The following is a 21,077-nucleotide window of genomic DNA, read 5'->3' as shown; positions in this document are numbered from 1 at the left end:
GAGATAAAATAGAGAGATATATGGGCGATTAAGGATTATTATAGATTTTCTCTCGAAAAAACAACTTTAACAATTTAATTAAGGTGGCGTTTGAAATTTAGGTTTGATTTTAACTTGACTTTGATTGTGATTTTACGGAGTATTTAGTCAAACTTGCGGGCCCACATTCATTTGACCGTTGAATGTTTTTGAAACCCCATCCCCTCCTCATCGCTGCACTGCAAACGGCCCCCACCCCAAGTTTTTCCCCCACCCCCTCCTTATTCTTCCTGAGCGCTGCAAATCTCGTCGCCCCGGCCCCTCGTTGTTCTTCCTTCTTCGTCAACGACAGCTGCTCCTCACGATTCCACCTTATTGCAAATCAAATATGGCATGCTGAAAGAGGGGGAACATCTTAACATGTAAATAAATGGATGGCGTTGAGAATATTGTAATTATGGAGTTGTATTAAAATGAAGTGGTGTAAATATTTATAGGTGGGGCCCATTATTTTGACTTTGATGAGTGTAATTTATTTTGTTATGGGTAGAGTTAAAATCAAAATCACGATTCTTAAATCAAACCCAAATTTCAAACGGGGCCTAATGCTCCTTTTATAGTAAACAATTATATATTTGTCCGTTTCTCATATACTGTTTAAAACCTTTCATATTTTCAATGTGGTACAAGGGCTCTCTTTCATAAGTCCCGGTTTACTCATAATTCTCATAACTCATACCCAAGTACATGTGATAGAAATTATAATGGGATAGAGAAAGTTAAAGGTAAAGAGAACTGATGGTTGTAATTCTCTAAGTAAGAGCGAATTGATGCATGAGCGTGAACCAATGGACACCAAAATGTAAAATTATAAGATAAAGTGTACAAGTAAAATTCACTAGTCGAAAAAGTGTGAGAAAAAGTCATTAGAATATAGGGGTATTTTTGAAATTATAAAAATTGGAAAAACTCGTCTTATTTTTATATATAGTATAGATATAGATAAAATGATTTGGCTACGCGGATCAAATTAAAAATTTTATATAATTATGTGGCCAATTTATTATATTATTAGTTTTACTAAAAAAATTGTCCAAATTAAAATTTTTATTACTATTCACCCAAAAAAATTTATTACTATATTTGCACCATATATATTCGAAACCATCCACTTTCTAATTTGTTAATTAGATTTTAGACTACTAAATACATAACGGCCAAATCCATGGAAAAAAACTTATTTGACATTATACCTTCTCCCATAAATAAGATATATGTACCATATATTTTCCAAACTGTCCAATTTTGATATGTTAATTTTTAAATAGATTTTAAATTATTATCGTATATGTAAATATATATCACGGCGAAAATCTATGTAGAAAAATCTTTTTTTGATATCCTTCTCCTATAGATAGAAGCGAAATCACATTGTGGATTAAAGTCCCAAATTTTTATTTATGTAATAATAATAATAATAATAATAATCTATATCTATATCTATATCTATATCTATATGAAAGCAAGGACAAGGTGAGACTGGCCAAATGATCTCAGAATGTTCGATTTTTGAATGAAATTCTTTCGATTTTTTGAATTTTTTAAATTTAATTTTTTTTTTATAAATTATGAACAAAATCTTTTGAAATTATTTTCAGTTACAACATTCCATTTTAGAAGAAAAACCAAAAATAGGAAAAGCTCTTTTTAATACTATGATGATCTCCATTGAAGGCAATATGATCAAATTATTTTTGGTTATAAAATCTTTCGAAATTATTAAAAAATCAGAATTTATATTTTCGCATAGACCTGAACTTTATGTGAAAAGAAATCTCAAGAATGCGAGTATGTTATTTCGACTGTGACCAACTCTCTACCTTAAGAATATATTATATATGACAAAATATTTCTGTTAAGCGATGCAATTTCTTTTTAAAATTTTTATTTACAATTTCTTTTCAAACCGGTGCAACGCACGGGCTCTATGAATAGTATAATAATATTTATATGGTGGTTGATTGCATCTCTAGCTACGTCTGAGCAATGGAACACTCCTCGGATGATGTTGGAGAAGATGTTTTGATTGATATACTATTGAGGTTGCCGACTAAGTATTTGATCCGATGCAAGTGCCTCAGCAAGCGATGGCACTCATTGATCTCCAATCCCAAACTTCGCGAAAGCCCGGCCACTCAACATGTTGGTACAGCAGGCCGGAAACCCTAAGCCCTGAACAAGGCTCCTACTCCTCGAGGAGCGAGGCAGGCACCCTCAGTCGATAGGCACCGAAGAACTGATCAATGGCGGAGTATATCCTGCATTTACAAAGCTCAACAGCTGGATGCCGTATGGGGCACGCTTTGCGGGCTCATGTCATGGGATTGTATGCTTGGTCGCCCATGGTCAGAAGTTCTACTTGTATAATCCGACCACCGAGGAGCTCAAGGAACTGCCAGAACCTAGTCCCGTTCTCAGGACGTACAACTGTTTTTACAGTTTCGTGTACGATGCTCAATATGATGACTACAAATTGGTACAAGGTAGTGACCTCAACTACGCAACTCTAAGGAGACGTGACCCGACTAAAGTCGAGATCTTTTCTCTGAAGAGTGGTCTATGGAAAACAACCAGGCAGAGAAGTAACTACTCGCATATACATGGCCCGTGCGGGAAGTATTTGAACGGCTCTATTTATTGGATGTACAACAACCTTATTAAATTAGAGCACCGTGGTACACTCCTGCTCGCGTTTAATGTCGCAACCGGCAAATTCCATGAAGTTGCCCTGCCTCTGCCCTGTGACCGCTGGTATCGTTGGGAGATAGAATCAGTGGATTTGGGTGTCTCAGAGGAGGATTCCTCGTGGCGCATCGGACTTATGCGGTAACATTGGAGATCTGGGCCATGAAGGCCTCATGTGGCGATCCGATCGGAAGGTCCTTGTCTTGGAATAAGCTGTGTTGTCTTTCTTTAGAGTGGCTCCCCCGTCATTTATGCAGAACTCGGCCATTACGGTCTTTGGTGATTGCAATAGAAATAGATGGGAAGCCCATTATATTCATCAATTGGGCGAACAATTTCATGAGCATATACGACCCTTCCGAGCATATCACCACCTTGAAGACCATTAAGCTTGTTCTTGGGCGTCCTTATGATGATGAGGTTCCTTTTGTTGACATAATCCCTTATATCAAGGCTCATATTTCACCTCGTCTTTGATTAAGGTATATAGCAATAGTATGGGTCGCCTTATAACTCATATAAAAATATCTGTGCAAAATAAATCCAAGTGGGTCACCGTTAGCTAACTATGATCACGAGAGAGAGAGATGTTTCAAATTTTGGATTTTAATAGGGTTTGCAGGTAGTTGAAATGTCTCAATTAATTGCAACCGCTGATGAGATTTGCCCTCATTTGGTTAATAAAGGACGGTCGCAAAGGTTTCCGGTGAGAAGGGGCACCGGGCACACAATCTTATCCCGTGATGGAATGTTCGGATATAGGACGGGATCGAGCGGATATCATCCAATGGTACAGGACATGGAATGAGTCTCTACACTCTAGTATGAGATAGTGCGATTACAATATGAAGTTTTGCCTCAAATAATAGTATTACATCATATAATATGTACATATATGATAACAATGGATTGGATAACACGACTTGGAAGTTCATGGTTGCCCGAGGTCTCGAAATTGCGACACTTCCTGCAAGCGAAGGCCATTTTCAATGGAGGAGAAGGAGAAGAAATGGGGGGAATTTAAATATCCGTTGTTCTTTATTTTGCTCGATATCTATTGTAAGCTGTTGATTGTAATACAGCAAAAGAGAATTACATATCAGCAGCGCAATCTATAGATATGCTTTTTTTTTTTTGGGAGATTTACAGGAGCTGTTATTTGAATGCTCAATCAATTTGTCCCAATTAATCCTGATACGAATTTGAATAAACTCTTCCAATTATAGATTTTTTATTCACAGTACTTGAATTCAACATCTTAATCGCAGAATAGAGATACAAAACACCTAGAATAATTTCCATTAGACAGGTCACGAGGTACGAAATAATTGATAAAACCGCGTTATCAATAGATGAATGTGTAGTGCAAATAATTCAAAACTCATTAGGAATATCTCATGTTGCAAGTTGATGCAAAAACTATAATTCCCAATAGATTGGGGAGCCACCGAAATTATCTCAAAGAAAAATAAAATAAATACGAAAGAGACATGATGTGGATCGGGAATCGGGGTACCCGATATTGTCAGAAAGGACTCCATGCTCTGGTAACTTACAAGAAAGGGAATATCAGGAGGGAATTCCGATTTTCATTTTCGATACTTAAATGAGTAATTAGATGTAGATGAATAATGAATAAAGTGAGCCAGAAATTACATACCTGTAAAATATTTATAAATATTCCCTAACCATTTACTTGAAAAGAGGTTCAAAATTGAAATTGAATAACTGTTCTCGCTTGTCTTCAATGAACTATTGGCTACACTCTATCATGCTCACTTTTGGGGCCTCTATTTTGAGATCCATCAAGATACATAAACCTACTCCGCAGGGAGAAAAAGAAAAAAAAAAAAAGAAGAAGAAGAAGAAAAAGGACAGAAACTTGCGGGTTGTTTAGGCTTCTTGTCTCATATAAAATCCTTCACAAGTTGCAAAATATTTTGTCCTCTCTCAACAACAACGATTAGATTCGAGACTTTCCGTGTTTCTCTCATACAATAATTTTCAATCATAGTTTCAAATCTTCACATGTCGCAGAATGATTATTTTACCAGCCACGGCTGGTGGTTCCAGTGTCTTCCCATGATTCTTTTATAATAATTTTTCACAAGTTGCATACTTTTTTTTTTCCAACAAAGCCAATGATTCGAGTCCCCCATATAATTTTTTTTTACGAGTTCCAAATGATTTTTTTTAATTATTATAAAAGGGTCGGTGGATCAAGCAAATTGAAAACGTAAAGAAGTATATATAATCCATCACGATATGATTCTCTCATATTATATATAAAGCTTTTACATTTGGAAATTTTCTTCTAATTAAAGTCACTAGAAATTATCTACCAACAGGATTATATTCAAAATTAATTACTTGAAAGAATGATACATTTTTTTTTCAGTGGAAGAATTATACACACTTCAATACTCCTTTTTTTCCCTGACGAATATAATACATAAAACGGTAAATATAGATCAATATGAGTTGATTCAATGAGTTTTGACATTTATTTTCGTGACTAAATTCTTGAATTTTAATATCATAAATAAAAAAAATTCACGATTGAAAAAATTTTATTTTTTTGATGAATCAATCCTTATTGAATTTGGTTTAGTTAGAGTCTATTAAGCTTTCAAATATCAATTGGTGTATATCACAAAATGACAAACATAGATTGATGTTATATATATATACACGAGCTACATCAGAAAACATGTTATCACTCATATACTGCCAGTATCAGTACGGTGACAACCTTCTAGAAATCCTATCCTTTATATTTTCCGCATTGATGGGACCAAAGGTAACAATATGGGCAGTACACAATATTGACACATATCAACTTTTGCGACGTCATGCAATAGAGACAGCTGTTTGAATTTTTTGAGGTAGTTCATGTGATGTTTCAACCAAAATATTTTCAATGAAGTCTTCGCTCTCTTTTGGTTGGTAGTAATGGACGGCAGGAAAAAGTTGCCACCCTCGGAGATGAAGGAAAAGGGAGGGGATGTTTTATTCAACGAAGAGTAATGAACATCGTACATGCATTTGTGCTGCACCTCTAGGCACTCCTTGTAATAATGACTAATATATCTAATTCAATCGTTCGACTTGGTCATCCAATCGGAGGCGGTCCATATATCGACAATCGTAAAGTTTACACATATGCTTACGGTTAAGCTTATATGCACAGTCATGGTTAATATAGCTACATGTTGTCATAAGTGGGCTGAGCAAATAAAAGTTAATCATAACTTTATACACGGAGAATTTGATCTTATTTATGAATCATTTCAAGCATAAGGATAAGGCATATATTTGCTCTTTTGCATCACTAACCTACTCCCTTTACGTGCTCACAAAAAATATATATATATATATATATATGCTGCCCGAGCATAAAAGTATATAAAGTGGTATCATCAAAAATAATCTATCTTAAAAATCTTCAAGTTTAAAGTTCTGAATAGATAACTTGCTATTTTGCTTGACCATAGAATAAGTTCAGAAACTTGTTGAGCATCGCAGATGAAGTGTTAAAAAGTCTTTCTTCCAACAAATAAAATAATGTTACCACTACCCCATGCTTCTAACCACAGAATATCTAATCATATATTATTGGTGGGCATAAGCATCTTCACTTTCTGCTTTAATAGTTATCCATGCCAGAAAGCTTTAAAGACTATCCTAGTCGAAAAAGAAATCTCAATTTAAGAATTGCAATTCCTATCTCCTCTATTGCTCCAACCAAACAATCAAAGAAGCTCATATGTAATCATAATTCTATTACTTATTAGTTCATTCATATTACGTATTCATTCCATTCACGTCTCATTCTATTACAGCGAAACAAATATGGTGTAATTTTTCACCTACATGTCTGTGGTTTTTGAAAATTTGCTGTGCGCAAGTTTGATGGAAATTCATTTTAATCCAATGAACTGTAAAATCGTTTTTGTTCTTCAAATAAAATTAGATCTCCTTTCATATGGCTTATGCATTCTGTTCTCGCATTTCCATTTGGTTTTTTTTTTTTTTGCTTTTTTTCTTTTTCTTAGAAGTTTTATCATTTCTTTGCTTCTTTCCTCTCGCGAGCTATATTGGAAAACATGTTATCACTCATATACTGCCAGCATCAGTACGGTAACAACCTTCTAGAAATCCTATCCTCTATATTTTCCACACTGATGGGACCGAAGGTAACAATATGGGGCAATACACATATTGTCACAAGCATACGACGGATAAGACATATCAAGGCGAGTAATAATATGCGATTAATTACCGATGTATTAGTATGTAGTCACTCGATAGATTTGCACCTAGAAGAACAAATTTTGAGTGCCCCTCTCAGAGTCTCCACCAAACAAGTAAATCATCCTCTCCGTCCTCCACGGATCTCCTCTATGACTTGGGTCCTCGGCTTTGCCTCCTCCTTCATCTCCATTGTCAGGCAGAAGCTTAGACCTGCACAGGGGACATGTTACGTGACCCTGCTCGATCCAAGCGTCCAAGCACTCTGCATGGAAAACGTGCCTGCAGTTCGAAAGCTGCCGGATCTCTTGCTCTGGAGCCACGCCATCCATACACACGACGCAGAGTGGGGCCGTTGTCAAAATTTTGCTCAACCTGCACTTGGAGATCCTTGTCAAGGGAAGTCTCTTCTTGATGGATTCGGTGATCAGGCGGGGAGGAAGGGGGGCGAGCGAGGCAGGAGGGCGATCTTGGGGATCATGATCGTCTCTTTCAGGCTGCAGCGACTTGTCGGGCATTGCAAGATGAGAGACTATGATTTGGAAGATGGTTTTCAAAAGGGAGAATCCGAGGAGCTGCAGTGTCGCGAATGATATCCTAAGGGCGGCACCTCCGCAAGCAAAGCCCATTTAAACGGGAAAGGAGAAGGACATAAGGATGTGAAGCAGAAGAGAGAGGTCGAATTTATATTTGCTCTTCCTTAACTAGGGAGCAGAGCATTATGGTGACCAATACATACAGATGTGCATTTATATACGAATTTTCGGTAGCTACATTTATTCACGATGTACTTATGAACAATTGTATCCACTTGTTTGTACACACATGCAGAGTCAAAAGAATAGGTCAACGATTCCGGTAGGATCATATCATACCCTCTCAAAAGTCTCTGACTAGTAATCTCCCATCCCACGCCTCCCCTCACGGACGTGGCTACAGAATACCGACACCCGAGTGAATATCAGTCTCAGCCAATACACCGACTGTTGTATATGGAAAGTGATTGCCGCTTGATTGGTCATGCAAGGGAAGAGCCCAAAGAGGGCACTCCTAGTCTTGAATAAAATTAAACATAAATCTGTGTCTCGTCTCTCTCTCGACCTACTTTTGCTGCATGAGCAAATGCTCCCAGCAGAAGAGTTAAGGTTGGCACAACATTAAATAGGCCGCAAAATTTCACTTGGGAAGAAACAGAAGAACATCTACATACACACCACATCCACAGTGATCTAGACCCCGGATAATAGTAAGATCTGGTTGATACTGATAAAACCACAATTTGTTAGAAGTTCGAAGGTACAAATAATACATAGGGGATAGTTAACGGCGACCCACTGACACAACAACAAGGCCATTTACAGCATTATACATTGGGACCATTTGCCAGCAGGGAAGGTTGCAAGGTCCATCTATGTCATCAATTCATTGTCGAAGAAAACTTCAAAAGTCTCAACAGAAGCATAGATAGCACCCAATATTTCGCCCACCTCCTTTCAATAATGGCCAGGAATCTGCAACAAAGTAGAGCAAAAATTTGAGAAATCTTTCTATGAAGAGTAAAGGGAAGGGCCTCGACATCAGAAAGTTGCAGACAATTATATGGAGCCAGTAAATGTAAATAGTAGCTAATCCTTATTATTTCACTCCGATCCGACACTAGCAGCTGTATGAAAGAGACTTGAAAAGACCTGTATCTTTAAGAATGAAGAAATGAATGGGCCATTACAGAAGTCATTGCTTCAGGAACCAAGGACTTAGCTTGGGATGCCAGACCCATCACAATAACACACTCGTCCTATTTCAGAGAATGCAAATGAAGAATAATTCAAATGCGATTATTGCAGCCTAATTTACTAGAGTGAGAAACAGTACCATTGCCGCTCTGATGTTTCACAAACGCATATTTCAGATAGGCAATTTCCAAATTGCAAGCAAGAAAAATCATCCCCATCGCTCTGTTTCAAACATGTGTTTCCCATAAGGGCAACATACCCGTCCATGAGTTTTTTCTTTGGAAAGTAACTTACTATATAACTATGATCTGACTCTCACTTGCTGCAACTATGTACATAGTTCTCCAGTCATTCAGAGCCATCGAATTTCTCCAGCAAAGGCTGGAAAACTTTCTTCATGCTCTCTTAGACCAGAAACTGATCTAATTATTTGTTTTTTTTCTTATCCAGGCATGAAATATTAACAAGAGATATGCCAAGCCACACTTTTTCGGCAAGAGTCATTAGTCTGCAAACAGGAAGGCCTACTTATAAGTGACGACAAGATTTCATTTTGTTAACAGAACACACTGTGAATACATATAGAACTAATGAGAATACAAGCATTCATGGACCTAAATATAGCGAAGTTCAAGCAGCGAGCACAACAGCAGATGCACAATTTGGACATCAGGCAAGCCTATTCATTTTAAGACATACCAAACTCTAATATGAATCAAAATATATGACGAACAGTCTTCACACCTCAAACTTTCAATAACTGCATTTTGTTTGAGAATGAGACAGCAATCCAGTCAGGCTGAGCAGCAGACCATTGAAGTTGGTTAATCTCCGAACCAGCAGAGTACATCGACATTGGGTCTATCCCATTGGGTCCGGCAACAGTGGGAAGCTCCCAAATCAGGGCCTGCGTATCATCCCCAGCAGAGCAGATATGCCTACTGCTCTGGGGAGCCCATGCTATCGCATTGACACTTGCCCGGTGCCTCTCGAGCTCTGCCACCGGCATTGCAGGGGATCGTATGTCCAAGATCACAACTTTATTACTATCCATCAAAATGGTGGCCATGTATCTCAAATCTTGCTTGTTCCAGGCCAATCTCAACAAAGGGGTATCGGGCTGTGGGCTCTCGTATATAATCGTAGAGTGTTCCTTGTCCCGCAAATCGAAAATTCTCACCGACCCATCAGCAGAGACCGATGCGAAAACCCGAGCTTCCCCCCACGCAATGTCGTACACTTCCTTATCATGAGCTATCAATTGGGTCTCGACGCAACTCTTCTCAATGTCCCAAACCGTGCAGGTGGTGTCAATGCTACAAGTGCCGATCCTCTTGGGCTCGATCTCGTTCCAATCGAAGGAGGTCAAAGGGGCGCAGAACTCGCTGGTTTTGCTGTTGTTGAGAACCGAGACGGGCTCCACGGAGGAATCGCGGACCTCCCAGAGGCGGAGAAAGTCGCCGGAGGAGGCGAGGAGGTCGGACTTGGGGTGGAACATGAGCTTCGTGGGAGGGTAGGGGTGATCGAAGGAGAGGGAGGGGATGGGCTTGAGGGTGAGGGTGTCGGGGTCGAAGGAGACGACGTCGACCCGGTTGGTGTACTCCTCGATGAAGCTGCCGACGGCGATGCGGTGGTTGTGACCGTGGTGACGGGAGGGGGAAACGGCCATGGCATAGAGCGGGTAGGGGGACTCATAGGTGGCGGAGTGGTCAGATCGGAGGTGGTGGGACTCCTGAGTCGAGTTGTCCATTGCCGCAGAGTGAGAGGAACACTGAGTCGGAGGTTAGGGTTTTATGTTCGTTGGGGACATTTCCGGGAAGGTGGGATTTTCCGGTGAGCGAGGAAGCGTGAACGAAACGACAGGGGAGTGTTCCAAAACGGCGGCTTTCGTTTACCTAACGACGTTTCTTTCTCCGCTGGATGGGAAGCATGTGGTTGTGGCCAAGGCAGCGGTTGGTTTAGTTGAATGGTAGTTTGCTTTGACCTTTGACCAGAAAGTATAGGATCCAAATTAATAAGATTATTTATTTTTGTAATTTCGTTTGTGCTTTGTAATGTAAATAAAAGAATGGTGGATCGAGCTAGACTCACGACCTCCTTTGTAACCGAAAAAATAAAAATGGTCGATGGATTATTCACTAAAGTACAGACTTTCGAATCTCATACAGACATTTTAGATGAAAAATTTTCGACATAATTCCATAAATACTGTGAATATTTCAGAGTCGTATTCTTGTTTGTAATCTTTTATATCCTGTGTCCTATAAATTTTTAAATGATATTACCTTCTGGTAATGTGATGAGAAAAAATCAATAAATTTTTACGGTTAGCAATAATTATAGCAACTGCCAATGTAATTAACACCTCATTTTACGAGTTTGCTGCATTCTAATTGATTGATTCTCACGTCACATAACGAGATAGATTCACTAAAGAATTTCTCCCTCTATCTGAATCTGCTGGAGGTGCGAAATGTCTAGTCTTGACACCTAATATATGGAACTGAGGAGTAAAATTTAGCAATGGCAAATTGGTATGATTGGAAAATCAGGGCTGCATCAGATTTTAATTGGGCCTTACGGGGAGTTATATAGAGCCTAGAGGTAACATGGAATGGGCGGAGGAAATAGTAGGCCCAACCCAATAGGGCCTCTCCAGGAAAGAAGATGGAAAGATGGGCCACTCCACCCGAACAGGTTCCCATTACTCGGGGTGACAAAGCCCAATAAGCTCTCCCAGGGCCCAGCACTAATCGACCGCCCTAGACAACTGCAGGTTGCCTAAACCGGCACTACGGTTGTCGAAAGAGGCCCGGCACAGACCACCTTCGGGGCCAGATGGAGCTAATGCCCACCGATATCGATCAGTGGTGGAACCTAAAACCCCCGCCGCTGCCATCTGTGCAGAGATCCGTCTTATCGTGGTTTGTTTACTTACTTTTTTTTTGTACTAGCGTGAGCGTACTTGTGTGTTAAAGGGTGGGCACCGATATGACAGGCCGAGCTCCGTTTCAACACGAATGTTTATTAGAGACCATACTTACCTTTGGAGTAACTGTACATAATTATCACTACTAAATTCGGAGTGAAATTGTAAATTCATATTATAAGTAGTTCACTTTCTTTCTCTCCCTCCCAACATTATCTCATTCTCTTCCCTCTCTCCCATAACCGTTCTCTTCCTTCTCAAACGTTCTTCTCTCTCCTTGCCAATCTAATTTTAAATTTTTGTTTTGTTTTTTTCGCTAAATACGTAGAATTCACCATACATGGTCCAATATTAAAATAATTCATTAATATCTTAAAAGGATGATAATTGCCATTGGGAATAAACAAAAAATAATTCATACAATAATACAATTAGCTCCAGTTTATAAAATTACTAAGTTAAAATTATTTTTCATTCTGCGTATAGCGCGGATCATATTCTCATTCATTATAAAAGCAGTACTTACTTCCAACAGTCTGTTTTAAGTGGTGGAGAGGTTTCCATGGGGAGACTTCTGAGTCTTGACTAACTTTTATATGTATCGTCACATAAATAGATAATAACTTCTCATATGCAAATGCCCATAATGCGATGCGATATCGATCAACAATGAGCTTTCAACCACAACCTAGTTATCCTCACCCAATCCTCTCTTCTGAAATTATTCTCGAAAGGACTACAAGCAACTTTTGACTTATTTCCAATGAACTCCATAGCTCAAATCCACGTCAGTTTCAGACCAACCCCAAATATGGGTTCATCAAAAGTGACACGACATGAGCTTGACTGGACATGGAAATATGGCACATGCATGGAACAACCTAATTTTATGGTCAAGTCATCTCTATCTCTATATACACAAAATATATATCTCTATCTCTATCTCTATATCCGACAACAGACATCTATTAGATTTTCTAGGAAATGCAAATGATTGATCATGATATAACCCAACAAATCATAATGCACCTCCACCGTCCTTGATCAAGGGCCCCGCCCCCGGCCGCCCTGTCTTTTAGGACGGCCCAACCGAACGGGGCATGTCCTTGTAACTCGGTTACATATCCAACTCATTATGATATATATTTATATATATATATATATATATATAATTAAAAGTTGTTTTATTGGGTATGCTAGAGATGAACCGCGTTATATGCGGAATTAAATTATATATATTCATCTCGAGCACAATATTTTCTAAATTGTATTTCATTTGTGGTTTATGAAATTAAGATCTTTTTATGAAATAATAATATAATAAAAGTTCAAAAGATATAGAGATGTGCAAATTATAATTATGAATATAAAAGATAGTGTGAAAATTATACGATACACGAATGAATCGTATTTTAGGGATGCCCGCACTTGGATCGGGGGGAGATTATCCCATGCTAAAAGGGGTTTCCTCCACCTAACGGTGCGAGAACCCTAAAGTATGCAGAAGTATATCATTCCTAGCAGTACTATGTATCTTAGAAGCATGTCCAAGATAGAATCGATGCCGTAACACGTTGTGGTATAAACTTCCGGGATTCGGATAAACTTTTCTTGGGCAATACAAGCCCACGTTAGAAAATTCAAGCCCGCGTTAGAAAATTCTGCCGTTTTCTTCACGGGATGTGACCCCTATAAGGGAACAAAAGGCTGGCCATGACCGAAAAGAAATCGGGACACCAAAGATCTCGAAGATGTATATCTCTTGGGCTCCTTCTTGCAGTGCATTTTGGGCAAGCAAAGGAGGGCTCTTGGCTTTTAATGCGGTAAAAGTTTGTGGACACATGTGGTGGCAATTTAAAGCCTATCTATGTCTATGTGGTCCCTTCTGTGTGGCAGGTCGATTTTGACCCTTTCCACGGTTTAATTGCATATCACGCACCGGCAGAGTTAAGATTTTCATCGAGGGGTAAAAATGTTACTCGATATAAATAGTATATAAATATTTTTTTTCAGGGGAATAAAATACTAATTTTATATAAAAAAAATCATAAATAAACATACTTTTGGGATAAAATTTTAAAAAATTCAAAGTTCAGAGAGCAGTCCCTCGCCAATACATTGGCTCCGCCACTGATATCACGGTTAGAATTATCACGATAAAACCGATAATGCTTCAGCTGCATGCATGTACACATATAGTTGCTCAATGTTATGCCAAATTTGAATATTGTGAAAGAGATAGAAAAAGATTTGTGGAAGATGATATGAAGAAGATAAACATGTTGTAATTGGTAGACACAAACTAACGGGAGTATAAGATATTGATTATGTTGAACAACTCAGCAATTACAAGTTAATTATTTTTTTGATTATAAAGGAGATTCGTGAGTTAATATAATGAAATATAAATCTTAGTAACTAATAAAAGGATAGAGGTAGTCCCACTGAGTATGAAATATATAACCAATTGATTACAAGCCAACTTATTTATTTATAAACTAAGTGTGGAGTAGAAAAAATTGAAACAATAAATCTAAAAGAATGAAATGAACTAAACTGAATCATTCAAAATCTAAACCGACAAAATATTAAATATATTATTTCATAATAACAACAAAATCAACAACCGATACTCCCCTCAAAATGAGCATGTCAGAATCTGCGAAATGGTCATCCTGGACATCTTAATCTTCATAGCTGACTAGTGTGATTCAGATCCAATGACAACTTCGCAAATGTTCAAACTCTCATTTTATAATCGGCCGTCGGAAAGTGGCCAATGCCCGTTATATATTCCGTTGAAATGCAGCCAATTTTCCACTTATATTACGCCAAAAATTAAGCGGCCAGCTCCCGTTTTATATACTGCGGTAAAGCGGCCTAGGGTTTTTATCACGCCGGAAAGCAAACAATCATCTTATATCCCATGAATGGAAATAAATTGTTTTATATTCAGCCAGAAAGTGCCGATAAGGTCCCTTGAATCAAAACCATCCCGATACCATGTCAAACTTGAAATATTACGGAATAGATGAAAAAAAGATTTATTGAAGATGAAGCGGAGAAGACAATGTACGTGGTGATGCTTAAGCTGAAGGAGTTTAAGAAATTGATTATATTGATCGATTCAAGGATTATAATGGCCAACGAAATGGTGAGTAGAAAATATTAAAATAAAAAATCTAAAAAATATGCCTAACTAATATGAAATAAATTGAAATATCTAAAATGTAGACCGATCAAATATTCAATATATTATTTCCTAATAACAATAAAATCAATTCCGCATGGAACAATGGAGAGACAAGGAATTTTACCATACCAAGTTGAGTTTTGAAAATAAGATTTCTAATTGTGTAATTATAGTTGGATATTCAAGAAAATCGCTCAAGTTGATTTAAGTGATTTTAATGATTAATCAATTTGCTGTTGTAATTATGTTGAATAAATGGTTTCTTCCAATTCTTTTTGGGGTTTTGTTGGATTTTCTTAACATCTAATGACACATGTTTCTTAGCTTATATATCTATCTATCTGAAAAAACATATTTGTATTCTTTTAAGCATTGGAAAGAAGTAAGAAGTCTTTCATTTAAATTCTATGTTATTTTAATAATTTAACTCGTCATATTGTATATTTTATTTAATCTTAATGAATAAAAAAATAAAAATATAGAAACTTCATTTGTATTTTATTTTACTAGGCGATTAAAATTAAAAATATAAACTATATAATTTATTTTTAAAAAAAAGCGGTGTCACCACCTTTTTCTTTGGACGGAGCCTCATATCTTTCTCATCAAACTACGAAAATACAAAAATTGATGAGTACGCGTATTATGTATTAGATCTTAAGATATACTTTCTTTTAAATCAGATGGCCAGAATGATAGGCAATTTCTCCTCATTCAACTAATGAAAAATTACATGGAATATATACACAAGAGCCGTGAGCTCTTTCCTAGGGTGGGCATACAAATACATGGAAAGAAAATCATCTCCTACTATACAGAATATGCTACATGATAATACAAGATACCCAATCCCATAAATATTGGCAATACTCTCCCTCAAGTTGGCACATGAATATCGAGAATACCCAAGTTGCAATAAGAGATTGGAATCGGTCACGTCCCTTAGTGAAAATGTCAGCAAGTTGAAGATTGGTAGGAACATGATGTGTAGAAATCCGACCTTCACTGAGATGATCTCGTACATATAGAAGTCGATCTCAATGTATTTTGTTAGGTCATGGAAAACCGGATTTGCGGCTATATGAATGGCAGCCTTCTTTTTGCATAATAACTCCATTGACTTATCATGATTAATGCCAAAGGAACGCAGCAGACTTCAAAGCCAAAGGAGCTCGGCCATGGTAAAAGCCAAAGAGTGATATTCTACTTCAACAGAAGAACGACTAATTATTGTGTGCTTCTTTGTCTTAAACAAAACGGGACATCTGTCGAGAGTAATGAAATAACCAAAAAGCGAGCAGCGCATCATAAGACATCCCGCCCAGTCAGCGTCATAATAGGCTTGCAAATCCAAGTGTAATGGTGTCTCCAAGAGAAGTCCTTGGCCTGGACTCTGCTTGAGATATCGAAGAACTCTCTTTGTTGCCTCCCAATGAGGTGCCTACATAAACTGAGAAAGGACATAAACAAAGGCTAGGGTACAAATTTGGGTACTCCTAGGGTATAGAGGTTCCTTAAAAGGTCGGTTTTAAGGAGACTTCCAAAAAAATATTTTTTTGTTATTTAACAAAGGTAACTTGTCATTTAACAAGAATCTTGTTGTATTCAAAATAATAAGGTTGTGTTTGATTTTAGAGTTGAGTTGAGTTTTGATTTTAATTGATTTGTAATGATTGTGTTGTTGAATTATGAGAAAAATATAAAAAAAAGTAATGAATAATTGATAGAAAGTAATAATTATATTGTTGAATTATGAAAAAAGTAATGAATAATTGAGATAATTTAATATTAAAAATTGAATTGAATGGTTAAAAAAATTGAAGAAAAACTCTAAAGTAATAATTGTGTTGTTGAATTGAAGATAAGTGGAGTATAGTTGAAAATTTTTTGAAACCAAACAAACTCTAAGTTTCTTACAAAATAACAAATTTCTTATTATTAGCAAGTATTTTTATGAAGAACAAATTTTTTATTATTTCGACATCAATAATCACTCGACAATTTATGATGTGACACCCTCTAACTGGCCTATGTAAACACTCCCTTTTAAGGATAGGGAAGTTTATCTCTACAAATTTACTCTTGATGTCCATCCTCTTAAGCACATGAACCTCCTCATGTGATAATTAAAGGTACTATATCCCTTATAAGTATGAGACTAATCCTCGGGGCTCTTAATTATATATATTGTGTCTGGTTCTAGAGAATCACCTCAGATATTATATAAATATTCCTAATTTTGTGATTAAAAAAAAAAGCTCATCTATTGATAACTTACAGGCCGGGTCAATTTAGGGTAAATAAAATGGGATGCATATAAAAAAAGAAATAAGAAAAAACAAATGATGCCTATCTATGCTGTTCACTCGAGTACTTTTCAAAAGAATTATCAAATTGGAAAATAACTATATGTGCCCAAATAGTCAATAGATCAACCTCTATAATGGACCAACCATATATATCATGATAAACTCAATGATTAATTCGAAGGTTCGTGGGCTCCATTACCGTGTAAAATATTTCAGAAGAATGAGAAAGATTTATATGTAACAAATATATCACGTGACAATATCACAAGCTAATGAAGTTTCCTAATTTGTCTTGATTTTTAATAATATCACAAAAAAATTACTATTGACAAAAATAAATATTTTTATGCGTGTGATGATAATGTGTCACGTGTTATACCTATTACGCACAATAACAGAGCAGCCGACAGACTTATTTCCAAAACAGTTGTCCTTATAATGGAAATTTAACTTCTCTCGGCATTACTGGTGAAGTATCGACAACCATTCGTGATTGCGTTCACAATCATTACATGTATATGATCTAATTATTTAGGGTTCGACTGACTTTAGTCATTGTAGACATTAATACATTGCACTGTGTTCCACTCATTTGTGCGATATTTTTATGGACACTCGTAATATTTCAACATCGGCTCTTTCACGGAAACTCGTAATATTTCACATCGGTTCATATTCTATTATATTATATACTAATAAACTAAAATTGGTCCATTGCAAAGAGAGGAAACCAGCTGTCACCATTTTCCTTTTTTTTTCTTTTTTCTTTTTTTCATTTTTGCCATTTTCTTTTCTCATTTTTAACATTTCTCTACAAACTTTGATTATTTCCGTTTTTTTCCTTATTTTTATTTCTTCTTACATCTTCCAAAAGAATTCCAAAATTATCATATCTTAGTTATCATGGAAAAAACTACCACGGCTACGTGGACTTGGTCCATTGCAAGGAGAGGAAGCAAGCTATCCCTATTTTCCTTTTTCTTCTTTTTTCATTTTTACCATTTTCTTTTCTCGTTTTAAATATTTCTCTACAAACTTTTGATTATTTTCGTTTTTGCCCTTATTTTGATTTCTTCTCACACCCTCCAAAAGAATTTCAAGATTATCGTATCTTAGTTATTATGGAAAAAACTATTAGGGGTACATGGGGTAGGTTCATTGCAAAGAGAGGAAGCCAACAATCCCCATTTTCCTTTTTCTTCTGTTTTCATTTTTACCCTTTTCTCTACAAAGTTTCAATTATGTTCATTTTCACCCTTATTTTGATTTCTCCTCACATCCTCCAAAGGAATTTTAAGATTGTCATATCTTAGTTATCATGGAAAAAAATTATTACTAGTATGTGGGGTGTAAATGAGCTGAGCCGAGCCCAAATGTACTAGGCTCGAGCTCGGTTCGTTTACTAGTTCGTGAGCTCGGCTCGAGCTTGAGCTTGCTCGAACCTAACTCTTCGAGTTTGGGCTCGGCTTGGCTCATATAGGCTCGCCACGCCAACAAAGCTCGACTTATATAAGGCTCGTGAGCTTGAACTCGTTTGGGCTCGTGAGCTCGAGCTCACATGGGTTTGGATTGGACTATAGTAATAACTCATAATATATATATATATATATATAATTATAACTTATAAGAATATATATATATATAAAGTTTGTTTAAACTTGAGAGTTTCATAAGTCGAATACCATTAAGCTCGGCTTGACTCATTTAACTATCGAGCTCAAGCCGAGCTGGGCTCAAACTTTATGATAGCGAGCTGAATTAGAACTTTCATTGAGCCGAGCTCGAACCGCTCGCTAATGTTTCGGCTCATTTGCACCCCTACAAGTACGTGGAATCTTTGTAAAGCCACGTGCCTCCTCCTTCTTTTTCATTTTCAACCTTTTATTTTATCATTTTTTTAGTTTACCTACAAATTTTAATTCTTTTTTAGTTCTTGTTCATTCATTATATTTTTCCTTACATTCACTCAAAAAATTCCAAATTCAGCTATCTATCTAGATAATTAAATAAAACATGTCACATCCTACAAAATTTAGCGGATTACCATTTTGATACTCACATGCATTTTTTCAAAAAATAAAATGAAGTGAACCTCTCTTTCTATAAAATTTGTGAAAAAATAACAATGAAGTGTAGAGTGCCGCAATATTTTTAATATTACTATGTATATTTGGATTACGTGTTATATCAAGCATTAATTTAATTACGATTACAATATTATCGATCATCAAAATTATAATCCTGGGACACTGCGCGACACTTTCCCTATTTACCTCTTATTATTGGATTGATTTGTGCTATCCCTACAACAAGTTATTCATGCTATATGTGTGCAGCCTCTTTGCAAATCAATCCAGCTTGCTTTGATGCTGCCTCACCAAAAAAGAATAAAGATTCATGCTGAATTATCAAATCTAGGACATTCCATTTTATTTTATAAGTGACACTCCATTTTTTTTCCTATGACCAATGCATTTAATATAAACTGAGAACGGAGAGTGTGAAAATATTAGAACGTGGCGATCAGAGGCCAGAACATGTAATAAGTATTTAATAGGCTTGATACATTAACTAAATTAGTAAATAAATAATTTTATCATATCGATGAGATTTTGGAAAATTCGAAAGATTTTAACTAACCTATCGATCGGATAGGATCTTATTCCCAAACATTCTGTTTCCTAAGATTAAATATTATAATATCCAATACCCCTGAGACAAGTAAGTTTACATCAAAATGGTCGTCTTGCGCGAACTAATTCCAATATTTGACTGTATGTGCAGATTGAGTATGGCAATGGCATGGGCTCCTTTGACGATAATAACCATTAATTGACTTGGCCTCTTTTGCCTGGTAGTTTTCGAAAAATCAACTTGGCTCCTTTGCTTCAGAGGTCGAGGAATAACGATTGACTTGAGGCGTAATACCTTCAGAGGTCAAATGAAAACAGCTTGAGCATGTTGACTTCAGAAGCTAGCAAAGATCGACTAAGCCTTTTTGGCTTCAGAGGTGCAATGTTCTCGTCTTCATCGTCCTACGATCAATAGGTCCTATCGAAATGTGGCAGCCAAAGGTCAAAACCACAGGAGTTTATTATTTAGACTGACTAAAGGGAAATGCATGAAATAATTTGCCTATTTATAAGTTCAATGCAGTGACTAAATTATAAATAACTAATCCTCTAATATCAATCAGATTTTGAAAGATCTGAAAGATTTCAACTAACCTAATCCATTTGATACGATATTATTCTTTGCTAATCTATTTCCTAAGATGAATATTATAATCTCCTATAAAGAGCAATACTTTTGGTACCAAACCGCCTTTTCTCAACTTCACTTCTTTTTTTTCTTTTTTCTTTTTTCCAATTTCAAGGATGTTCATGACCTAGTACAATGAAATATAAATGCTAATAGTTAATTGAATAGTATAAATTGTCACCGAATATCGAATATGAAACTTCTTAGTTATCAGGAGCATGTACTATTGCGCTACACCTTCTTTAATTTTAATTTCCTTCATTTTGTTGGAATTGATATTTGATGAGCTCTTACACAAACTAATCCTTTATCAGTGCTCTCAGTGTGGACAAATATTTACGCCAGACCAAAGATTACATAAACTTTTCATGACGTTTCACGCAAATTTACACTTTATACTGGTTGAGCAGACTCTATTTATTCATTTGTTTCTCCTTCTAGATCATGTACCTCGTATATCTTTGTCATGTCATCAGCTACTTTTATAATCTACTGATCAAATGGGGTGCTTATTGAGTTGATATTGCACTTCAATTTTAGTAACATAAAATAAAAGGCTTGGGTACCTTGTCAAAGTTAAGTAATTATTGTTAACGAGGTGTCTTTCATTACTGGTCAGAAAAAAACAATCTGGGAGCTTCCACCGTCCTTTAACTGGCCCTTAATGGACGGCAACT

At 36.6% G+C, this 21,077-nt stretch overlaps 3 protein-coding genes across 3 annotated transcripts; 1 reads left to right on the top strand and 2 right to left on the bottom strand.

Annotated features, from left to right (window-relative positions):
- The first annotated feature begins 2,323 nt into the window (after positions 1-2,323).
- On the top strand, positions 2,324-3,201 carry LOC116204401 (F-box/kelch-repeat protein At3g06240-like). The gene is made up of 2 exons (XM_031536476.1): positions 2,324-2,865; positions 2,982-3,201. The coding sequence occupies exons 1-2, from the start codon at positions 2,324-2,326 to the stop codon at positions 3,199-3,201; spliced, it is 762 nt and encodes a 253-aa protein (XP_031392336.1).
- A 3,568-nt stretch (positions 3,202-6,769) lies between these two features.
- LOC116204449 lies at positions 6,770-7,985 on the bottom strand. The gene is made up of 2 exons (XM_031536540.1): positions 7,258-7,985; positions 6,770-7,188 (listed from the first exon to the last, which is right to left on the bottom strand). Exons 1-2 carry the CDS (start codon positions 7,602-7,604, stop codon positions 7,044-7,046), a joined length of 492 nt encoding a protein of 163 aa, XP_031392400.1. The 5' UTR covers positions 7,605-7,985; the 3' UTR covers positions 6,770-7,043.
- Positions 7,986-8,139: 154 nt separating this feature from the next.
- LOC116204448 (protein TRANSPARENT TESTA GLABRA 1) lies at positions 8,140-10,611 on the bottom strand. The gene is made up of 2 exons (XM_031536539.1): positions 9,453-10,611; positions 8,140-8,486 (listed from the first exon to the last, which is right to left on the bottom strand). Exon 1 carries the CDS (start codon positions 10,456-10,458, stop codon positions 9,454-9,456), a length of 1,005 nt encoding a protein of 334 aa, XP_031392399.1. The 5' UTR covers positions 10,459-10,611; the 3' UTR covers positions 8,140-8,486; position 9,453.
- Positions 10,612-21,077: the final 10,466 nt, after the last annotated feature.

This window comes from Punica granatum, chromosome 4 (assembly GCF_007655135.1).
Source record: "Punica granatum isolate Tunisia-2019 chromosome 4, ASM765513v2, whole genome shotgun sequence".
Taxonomy (NCBI): domain Eukaryota; kingdom Viridiplantae; phylum Streptophyta; class Magnoliopsida; order Myrtales; family Lythraceae; genus Punica; species Punica granatum.
The sequence above is the reverse complement of the archived record's forward strand: the minus strand, read 5'-3'. Positions and strand labels throughout refer to the sequence as shown.

Bases quoted from the DNA above. Each gene is read 5' to 3' on its own strand.
- LOC116204401 (XM_031536476.1), top strand. From the start codon at position 2,324: ATGCCGTATGGGGCACGCTTTGCGGGCTCATGTCATGGGATTGTATGC. The intron at 2,866-2,981 runs GTAACATTGGAG...TCATTTATGCAG, and splicing joins TGGCGCATCGGACTTATGCG to AACTCGGCCATTACGGTCTT.
- LOC116204449 (XM_031536540.1), bottom strand. From the start codon at position 7,604: ATGGGCTTTGCTTGCGGAGGTGCCGCCCTTAGGATATCATTCGCGACA. The intron at 7,189-7,257 runs GCACGTTTTCCA...TCCCCTGTGCAG, and splicing joins CGGCAGCTTTCGAACTGCAG to GTCTAAGCTTCTGCCTGACA.
- LOC116204448 (XM_031536539.1), bottom strand. From the start codon at position 10,458: ATGGACAACTCGACTCAGGAGTCCCACCACCTCCGATCTGACCACTCC.